The sequence below is a fragment of the Antrostomus carolinensis genome, unplaced genomic scaffold (assembly GCF_000700745.2).
Source record: "Antrostomus carolinensis isolate BGI_N321 unplaced genomic scaffold, ASM70074v2 scaffold34229, whole genome shotgun sequence".
NCBI classification, from domain to species: Eukaryota; Metazoa; Chordata; class Aves; order Caprimulgiformes; family Caprimulgidae; genus Antrostomus; species Antrostomus carolinensis.
In genome coordinates, this window is record NW_010338472.1 from 783 (window position 1) to 10714 (window position 9932).

At 42.8% G+C, this 9932-nt stretch overlaps 1 protein-coding gene across 1 annotated transcript in view; it reads left to right on the plus strand.

The window, feature by feature from the left end:
- Positions 1-822: 822 nt before the first annotated feature.
- Positions 823-9932, plus strand: part of ABTB1 (ankyrin repeat and BTB domain containing 1) — a gene marked incomplete at its 5' end in the record, with an annotated part of 22406 nt that continues 13296 nt past the window's right edge. Inside the window, 6 exons of the mRNA XM_010175537.1 lie at positions 823-885; positions 1992-2047; positions 2769-2913; positions 4532-4691; positions 5621-5666; positions 6668-6784. Coding sequence (XP_010173839.1) covers positions 823-885; positions 1992-2047; positions 2769-2913; positions 4532-4691; positions 5621-5666; positions 6668-6784 — 587 coding nt within the window. The remainder of the gene's footprint in view (positions 886-1991; positions 2048-2768; positions 2914-4531; positions 4692-5620; positions 5667-6667; positions 6785-9932) is intronic.

Genomic DNA, 9932 nt, shown 5'->3' on the forward strand with positions numbered 1-9932 from the left:
GATCAGTCTGGGAATGCTGTCAAAGCACAGGGGACAAGTTGACCAGGTGAGGCTGAGTAAAAAGGAGCTGAGTTGTTTGGGATTTCAAGTGCAGTCAGAGGAACCTGAAGTTTGAGACAGGAAAGATGGAGGAAGTGAAAGGAGGGACTGATGTGGCGGATGAGAAAACAGCTTGAGAATTTCTGTCAAGGCTGAGAGGCTTTTACGTGTGGTTCGGAGAGATGGTTGTTGCAGTGGTTGGGGACAGGCTGTAATAAGAACCAGGCTCTGTAGGAGATTTGTGTGCAAGGTAAAGTCTGGCTTCTAGAAGTGCCAAAGAGGGAGCGTTGGCAGCATTTGATACAGCCTAAGTGTGCAGGACAAGGAACTGCTGGACTTCCTGAGCAGTCTGGGGTGACACTGATGTTGTTACTTGTGTCAAGAAAAGACAAACAGGAAAGAAGTCCAGCCTTTGCCTTGTAAATTTGTCCACTTACTTGTAAGCATCCAGGCTGTGAGCGTTGTGGGAGAGCGTGAAGGTGCTGCTGAGGTGCTCAGGCTTGTTTTGTGATTGCTGCCCTGTTAGGGGTCAGCAGGAGCAGGATTGGATTCCCCATGTGCTCCACTTAAGATTGAAGGGAACTGTCAAGCTGTGTGCGGAATGTTGTTCTTTAGGTTGAGGGTTTGACTGATGCTCTTTCAGCCATAGCTGACAGCTCTCCAAGTCTTGTGAAACCTTTGGAAGTTACTGTATAAACTCAAAGTTACAGCTTTTGAAAGAGGAGAATGTGGCTGAGTGAGCAGCTGCATGAAATGATAACTTTGCTCTCCCTTTTCTTCCAGATACCTTCTTGAACAACGAGATGTGGAGATTAATGTCCGTGATAAATGGGACAGTACACCTCTGTGAGTCCTGCAGCCTGCAGTGCTGACTGGGTGGGAGGGGAGGGCTTTCAGAGCTCTTTTCCTCTCTCTGCATCAGCAGCTAGGAGCACTGTTACAAAACATCTCAGGTTCTGCTTTTTGGGAGACTGGACTACATCTTTCTGCTTCTCTTCTCTGTGGGTGCTGTGCTAAATATGTCTTTGCCTCCCCATCTGACTGACGCCTGCTGTAGTAGTGCTCAGAAGGATGGTTAATTTTGTGATCAGATTACCTGGATTAAGCAGTCTGTTCTTGGCCTGATTAGGCTTTTTCCCCCTCAAAATCTATGGCATTCTAGCATGTCTTTTCAGCTGAAGGCTTGCCTTGATGAAATAGAGAGTGACTGTGGGATCACAGTGTCTGGCAAGGCTGTGAACATGCAGTTAGTAGTCAGGAATCCCCATGCTGGTGTGAGAAAAGTGAGTAGGAGGGTTTTACCTCCCTGTGTGCCAGTCCCAAAGTGCATTTAGATATCTGCAATATATTTAGAGTATGGAATAACTCCCCAAAATAAAGTTAGACTAACATTTGCCTGCTGCAGTGCAGGTTACAGGATCCTCCTGGTTTGTAGGACAATTTGAGGTCCTTGTGAAAAAGAATCATGAAAGTCAGACTGTGAAAGAGAAAACAAAACTCATTTTAAGCGGGACTTGGGGGAGTGGATACGCTGTATGTCTGGTCTGGGTGCTGTTCCCTCGTTGTCATAGTGTGCAGCAGTCAGACTGACAACAGAAGGAGCAAGGAGTGTTTTTGAGAATTCAGTGGAATTGCTGAGTGCCCATGAAATGAACTCCATTAAAATGAGGATGGATTTGGCAGCTGGTGATGCAACAGAAGATGCTGAATCCAGACTGGGACCTTGAGATCTCCTTACAGGACGGCGGTGCCTGGGAGAGCTGGGAACAGATCCTGCTTAGTCTATTGCTGAGTTTAGACTTCTATGCTATTTGGTAGCAATTCCTCACTCCTGTGATCTTCTGAGCTTATCAGGCATAGCTCAGTGCTGAGGTCAGTGTGCTGTGGGATGCCCAAACACTGAATTTTCCTTCCTTCTGTATCTCTAATTTTCTTTCTCTTTTTATTGTCAGATATTACGCTTGCCTCTGTGGACATGAGGAGCTTGTACGCTATCTTCTAGCCAATGGTGAGCAAAAGTGTCCTGGTTATGGGTGCAATGTCTTTCTCCATGCTGGTCTGTAGGGATTGTGTATCTTTCTAGCTGTCCCTCGTGGAAAATTCTTCTGTTACGACCAACCATCTGATCAGCGATCTCAGGCTGCAGTGGGAGCTGTGGACACACTTTAATGGTCCCTTTTGCAGACCATTTGCTGCAAATTCCCTGAGGTAGTGATGATGTTCTGTGTTCTGGCAGAGAAATCAGGGTGCAGAGTGAGAAGGTTTGTCTCTTCCACTACGTTCAGAGCATTTTAATCAACTACTTGTGTAATTCTAAAGTAGCGAAATGCAAGTACTCTCCAAATTTCTAGCAGGATTTAACCTAAAGAGGCATCTCTTGCCTTGTGCAAGGCAGAAATGCCTTTTAGGAGGAGCTGTTGAAAGTGCAGTAAGTGATTATAGTCTTTGTACAGTGAGATTCTTCTTCCCAGAGCACTGCTGGAGGCGTGCTGAGAGGCTTATTACCGGGGTCAGTTTAAATGAGTCATGACTCCTTCAGGCAGGGGTTTTGCTGTGGGAGAACAGCTTTGGGTTATGCACATGGACGGGGAGCTTAGTTTTCGTAAATATGCTCACTAGCATAGGGGATCACAGTGAAACCTGTCACCAACCAAAAGTCATACTCATTCAGGGACACTTGAGAAAGATGTAACTCTGCCTGCTGGCATGTACCTGTGATCATTTTGCAGGAGCAAAATGTGAGGCAAACACTTTTGATGGGGAACGTTGTTTGTATGGAGCTTTGAGTGATGCCATCCGACGTCTGCTGAAGGAGTACAAACAGATCACAGCAAAGTGCATGAAGAGAGACTACTATGATGTCTTCCTACAGCGGTAAGCAAAAGAGACAGCTCCATGTGCAGCGTCTTCTGTCATCCTATCTTAGGTGTTAACCTGGATATTCAAGCTCTCTGTTAAGGGTAGATTTGAAAGGCAACCGATCAGTACCCTATCTCATTCCTCACATGTAGAGCTTCCTAAGGGATGTTCCTTTGTGCCCTAAGGATGTCTTTCAGGTACGTGTACGTTTAAAATATAGCTTCTAGTGACAGCTACAGACTGCAGAGCCAACAGAAAGCTGGTCTTTCTAATGCAGGAGCATTAGACTGTCATCCCTGACTGTCAGACCAAAATTATGTCACTAAAACCACATCAGCCATTTAGGATAATATGTCAGCTGAAATTAAGTTTCAGGCCTGAAGTGCTATAGCCCATGAGCCGAGTGATAATGGGTGTCTCATTTCTGAGATAAAGCACCTTAAGAAGCTTCAAACTGACAGACTGGGGACAGTGCTCAGTTCTTTCTTTTTACTAATGAAAATGTGTTAATTTTAAGGTGTTTCTCAAAATTTCCTGTCACACCTTGTAGTCTTAGCCTGGAGCTTGAGAAAACGACTAACTTGCTCTAGGAGTAGAGGAATAGTGTCAATCTTCTTGCTGTTTTTCTGTCCTGGTAGTTCTGATGTTACTACACAATCTTGGGTTTGTTTCAGGCTTTTTTCTCTTCCCATTGGACTAACTTAAAACAAAAAAAAACCCAAACCGAACAAGATTTCAGCATCTGTATCTTCAAAATTGGAGAGCAAATAAGTACTAGAAAGATCTGACAATCTTCCCATTACAACAGAGTCCTAATTTCTAAAGCTATGGGGAAAGAGGAGAGGAAGGAAACTCATTTATCTGAGTAAAATCAGATTCTGCCTTTTGGGGAAGTAGAATTTTGCAGGGTGATTTATCACTCCCCTGGTGAGTTTGTGGCTCAGGTGATGCAGGATTGAGTGCACCTGAAAACTAAAATGTGCTGTTTTCTGCTTCTCATTCCAAACAGACTTTGTGTTAAAATTGAAACAAAGGGCAACAGTAGTGGGCAAACCCCAAACCCCTGACTGCTTCTATTTTGTTTTGGGCAGGACAGTAGTGGGAAGGATAGTCTAGTGGCAGGAGACTGAGATCAGCATCAAGACCCTGTTCTGATATCATCTCCTGTGTGACCCTGCACCTTTCTGTGCTCCAGTCCCGCTTTCTAGAAGGCGTATGGTGCCTGATGTCTGCTCAGTTTGGTCTCTTGGGGATGTCTGTGAGGATATATACGCAAGGGGTGTTGGGCATTAGGAAACACTGATGGTGGTTACTCTAAACTAGAAGTAGCAATTTTGGATTTTTTTCCTTTTAAAGAATGAGAGTATGGGCATGGTCATAAATAAGGCTTCATCTCTGATGTGGTAATTGCCTGTATTTCATTGCCTGTAACATCCTTCCTTCTTCTGAGGGTGGGTCTAGTATGTGAAAGTACCAGCCCCCATGCTGGCCTTCTAACTGGGCAGATGAAGACTGCAATGTCCAGAGGTATTTGGTCATTTAGACCTAATTGTACCATGTCTCCCACTGGCTTTACTCCATTCTCTCCTTTCTCATTCTGCAATTAATTTCCACTCTTCTTTGTTCCTTACAGGTTACTGGAGCAGGGTTACCAAAGCGACATAGTTTTCATTGTTCATGGCAAATCCTTCTGTGCCCACCGCTGCATTCTCAGCGCTCGCAGCGCCTACTTTGCAGAAATGTTTGAGACCAAATGGAAGGGAAAGAACATGATAGTGTTGAAGCATCCACTGGTGAGCAAGGCTGTGCTTCCAGCTCTTTCCTTTCTTCTCCCGTTTCAACTGTGTGAGAAAAGTGAGTAGGAGGGACAGTTTGAGGGTTAACTTCCACAGCTAACAGCTCCTGGAGCTCAGAATGACCCTAGTCAAGGAGAGGGGCTTGTGGAGGCACTTCATGCAGTAAAATAGCATCTTACTCAGCTAACAAAAGGCTGTAGACGGTGTGCTTCCCCTTTGTTCCCTCTGTCATGGGCTCAAACATATCTTAATTGCAGTAGCAGGTAGCTGTTACCATCTGCCAGCTGCGTCATGGCTCCTCTGTGGCCTGGGTTGAGTCTGTCTGATTCCTGGTGGACAGGTGGTCTGTAGTGAAGACATCACCTCCATAAATGGCACTAATTGATCCCCTTTTGTTGCCTTTGCAGCAAGAACTAAATAGGCCATAAGTGCATTCCATCCATTAATCACCAGTGCTCTGGCATATGTTTCTGTAGCTTGATTGTCCCTCTGCAAAACCTCTCATGACAAGCATCCTTCCAGTTTCTGAGGGCTTTACTTAATGTTTCTCCTTCATCTTTGTACAAGAGCACATCTTTCCTCTCAAATTAAGAAGAGTTGGAAATGTTTGTGACCGGTGAAAGACTCGATTTTACAGAGCCTGTATTACAACTGTGTCTTTGGAGAACCTCCATCAGTCAGGTCCTGTCCCCCTAGGCATGTGCATTAGTAGCAGTTCATAGATTTCAAGAGCTGTGTAAGCCAGGTGGAGTGGCAGCATTAGTTACATGAGGAGCAAGGAAATTGGGTGCAGTGTCTGAGTTGCTGTTGAAGTGGGTTTTTGTTTTTTCTACTTGTTCAGGATCATGTTTGTATCCAGGCAAATTTCAAGCTTGTTATTAAGTTGCTGGGAATTCTAAAGGTAACTTTCTCATGTTTTATTTTAGATTAATCCAGCAGCCTTTGGCTCTCTTCTGCAGTATCTATACACAGGTAAATGACTGACTGTTGTAGTGTGTGTATACATGGCTGGTGGGCAGCTGTCTGTGCCTCTGCCATAGCGCTGTTTGGGTGGCACAGGTTTGCAGACAGCCCTGTTTGGATGCATGAGTTGCCAACACATCCTCTCTGCTGGCAGAAGGGGAGAATGTGAGTAATCCCCAGCTCTTCCAAGTTGTTTGTACCTTTTGCCAGTTGTTGTCCTGCCAATAACTATACAGTCAATTAAAAAAAAATCAGCTTAGGTTGATTGGTTGGATGGATGTGGAGAATGTATTTTTAATTTGAGGAAGGTAAATCTGTCGTCTGGGATAACAGTCCCCTAAGCTGGTGAAAAGCCATGTTCCCACATTGGACATTTTCAGTCTGGCAGACCTGAGCAATGTGTTCTGAATCATTTGTCTACTTTCTAATATTTTTTTCTGAACAGAAGTTGATCCTAAACCTTCTATGAAAATGCCAAATGTTGTACTGTAGGCATGCTAAGTGCTGAACTATTTCAGGCCAGGAGGTGGTGTCAGAAAATAACTTTATCTTCAAGGCTCTCCTTCCCCAGTTCAGTGTTTTCAGAAATGTTCCTTGCCACGTTTTCAGTGATGGTAAAAGATTATGGATGACAGCTCGTGAGCCTAAAGTCTTTTCTTACCCAAAGCCAGGTAAGGTGGCAGTCACGCATGCTGCTGTTGTGCTGCTATTTTTGATTTTTGAGGGAGTTAGACATCTTTTGTATAAGCCTGGTTGGTCTTTGGCCTCTTGAAGCCATTAGGATAGACCCTGGAAATTGAGAAGTGAATTGTATGCCAAACTGAGATTCATCAAGGTGGTGAAGTACCAAGTCTTAGCTTCTTGGACTGAGTTGTAACTGGATACTGAAAAGTGAGGCAATGTGTCTAATTACTGAATTTCTGTGCCATCAAGTCTTCAGTCTGTAATTTTTGCCATTTTTATACCTAAGTGGTATGGGTTAAAGAACTGGCTGCATTTCTTCTTGGCAGGTCGTCTTGATATCGACGTAGAATATGTAAGTGATTGCAAGAGGTTAGCCAAGCAGTGTCGGCTGCAGGACCTCATAGACGATTTGGAGACCAAATGTAAAAAAGTCTATGAATTTGGTAAGCATTTGACTTGCTGTTTTCTCTGCTGTGCCTGTGTGTCCTTTCAGACAGAAAGAGGAAAGTGTGATGGTGGATGTTTTGTGATGTTCTTGGGGCTTCCAGAAAATAATTCTACTGTGGAATTCCCATATTTGCATGATAGTTTTCAGTCATGGGCTCTCTGTAGGGCAGCTGTAGTAGTTTCTGACATATGCATGTTTATAACTTATATTAAATGTTTTCATTATCGTAGAGCAGCCATGGCAGCAGGACTTTGCTGTGGTTGCCAGACATTCAGTGGAGCAGTGTGGGCTATATTGGGAAGTGTCTTTCAGCAGAGAGCTTGTTTAAATCCTTGGGGAGATATAATATGGCCAATTAAAAGTAATTTTCTGCATTTATTTGACCCCAAACCAAAGTAAAACATTTGCTAATTGGCTCAAAATGGATCCAGAGAGCTGTAATCCTTTTTTTAAGAGCAGAGAAGTATTTCTGAAAGCATGTGTATATTTATAACACGTGTATGTGCCAAACTTTAAATGATGCAATCCTCTATTTAAGGGCTTTTTGTTATCCAAAGAGCTTGTGATCTCATCATGACATCAGCTTATTGCATGAAAACCAACAGCTGGAGTTTATCATTCATCTCCTTAGTTCCAGCTAAAGGACACGTGAAGAAGAATCAAAACAGCACAAGTTGGGCAAAGCAGTGTTAGTCATTAAGTAAAAAAAAAATAGTCTGGTAACAAAACCTTCAGGCTGAAAACACCTGATTCGCATTTCATGCTCTGAGTTAACTCCTTTACTTCAGTCAAGGTAATTTTGGTTTGAGAAGAGAATCTAGTCTGTAGCTTTTAAGTCAATAGTATCTTCTCTCCTGATCTGAGAGGTAAGGGTGTAGCTATTCCACCTTTACTTTTTGAATTATGAATTCTGATTATTCAGCCTCCTGAAGTTGCAGGGCTTAACAGAGGCAATACTTCTGGCTCAAGAAATTCCTCATCTGCAAATCATATGGAAGATACTACCATGTGTATGTCTGTCTTTAAGCATGTGCAACTCTTGGTTGTTGTTGGAGTACAAGGTTACCATGGTACAGCTGTTCCCATGTAGACCAGGGTGGAAGTCTTTACATCATGAAAGCTGTATCATAAGTCCTACCTCAGCTGTGTAGCACAAATGTAAGCATGCATCTGAAGAGATGAGAAATGTGTTTCTTGCTGCAAGTAGTGCAAGATATCAGTTTGTGTATTAAATAAGTGCTGGAAAAAGGGAGTGGTGGTGAATACCATGACTAGAAAATAAAAACTACTCAGACAATCAGGTAACAGCATTACTTTGTGGCACCTTTTCATATCAGAGTAATCCAGTGAAATGCTGAAGATCTTTTGTTTTGGTGTGTTTTTTTTCTCCTGTTTTTTCCTTCTTTTTTTCTTTTTTTTATTTTTTTCAACAGGGTCTAGCTGAGCCCCTGGAGATGATCACTGAACCTTAATACATCAAGTTAAAAATCTCATACTAGATTGTGGGAGGAAAATAAGGTGGATGGTTTGTTAGCTGTCTGAAACCATTGCATAGTAGTATATCACTGGCAATTTAAGGATCATGAAGTCCAGTGGTTAAAGTTGTGAACTGCAAAAATACTGACTTCTTGGTGGGATTCAAAAATGGAAAAAGGTGAAGCAGTGTTTCAGGTTCGCTGGGAGTTTCAGATAAAACCTCCACTTGCAAACACGATAATACAAACTTCCCGAATAGCACCGGACACATAATTTAATTTCTGTGTTCTTTAGGAGGCAAGAGTTGATATTCATTTCTGAGGCCTGACAGAGCACATAATCAATGGGTGGTATAAAGCACCGATGGAAGTACTAGGTTTGATTTTATTTATGACAGGTTGGATTCAAGTGAATAGACAGAACTGCTGATAGGTCTGTTAAGTGTGTGTTTCTCATATCAGATCTCATGTGGAAGCCAGGAAAACTCGATTCTCCAGAAAATCATACATATAGGAATTATAGAAATTAAAAATTGGGAAAGATTGTAGATCACATCACGTCTGGCACTTGAGAAAGCATTGCTGTTACTTCTACTGTGTTAGGTATCTCTTCTTCTTCAAAGTGCTTTCTGTGGAATAGACAGCTGATTCAGGTCTCCAGAGCAGGGTCATGTCTTGCATCTTGTATTATAAAGTTGAAATGTGCCTAATAAAGCAATTGGAACTCAAGCCTCTGCAGCTCCAGTGGGTAATTGCAGTCTCTGCAATCTCATTATCTAGAGTTAAGCAGCATTTCAAAAGCACTTAGTATCTTGGCATGCACAGACAGTAGCTTTGGAGAACCCTGAAGAGGATGACCCAGTGCCTGCTGTTGCACCCAAGATGGACTTTGGAGCGAGTGCTTGCATGTTTTCTGCCATGTGTATGTTTTGGCTATAACAAGAAGAAGCTGTTGCAGTGTTTGGAAGAACTCAGACAGTTTGTCCAAATTAAGCCATAATCCTTCCTTTAGAAGTGGAGGTATTTGAAAATAAATGTTCTGCAGTTATTTCTACAAGTTTTAGGGCAAAAAGGTTGAGAGCAGGGTCTGTGATGCTTTTGTAGCAGAGGCACTAGATGTACAGAGTCTGTGGTTATAGCTCGTCATGGCATTGGGAGGAGGACCCAATTGGGAGTTTGGTGGGGTTTATTGTCGCTTTTATTTTTGTGGTGATTTGGCTCAATTGAAACAAAAAACTACAAAGAAATATTGAGTAGTGGAAACAAAGGCAGCTGATGAATTGGTAGGTGATGTTCAGTGCTATACAGCTGGGCTAGGCTGGGAAGAAAGACAAAATCCTCCTTTCTCAACCATAGTTGGGTTATCCCCCCCAGCTCCTTGCATTGTTTATGTTGTTTTCTTCAGAAAAACCTTCATTCCTACTTCTTACAAGAAGGTGATGGTCCCTACTGCTTGCTTGCAACCAACAGCTTTTTCCTGTTCTGTTGCTTTGATTTTTCTATTGTTAGGAGAGAGTTGCTTGTGATACCAAATCCTGTGCTTTTGCATTTGAGAGATGCAGTGCATGAGATGCTTCATGATAGATGTGCTTCTCAGACAAATCACTGTTCTTTCATGTCACTATGAAAGTGCACAGATGCTTTGTAGATCCCAAGAGAAGAACTCTT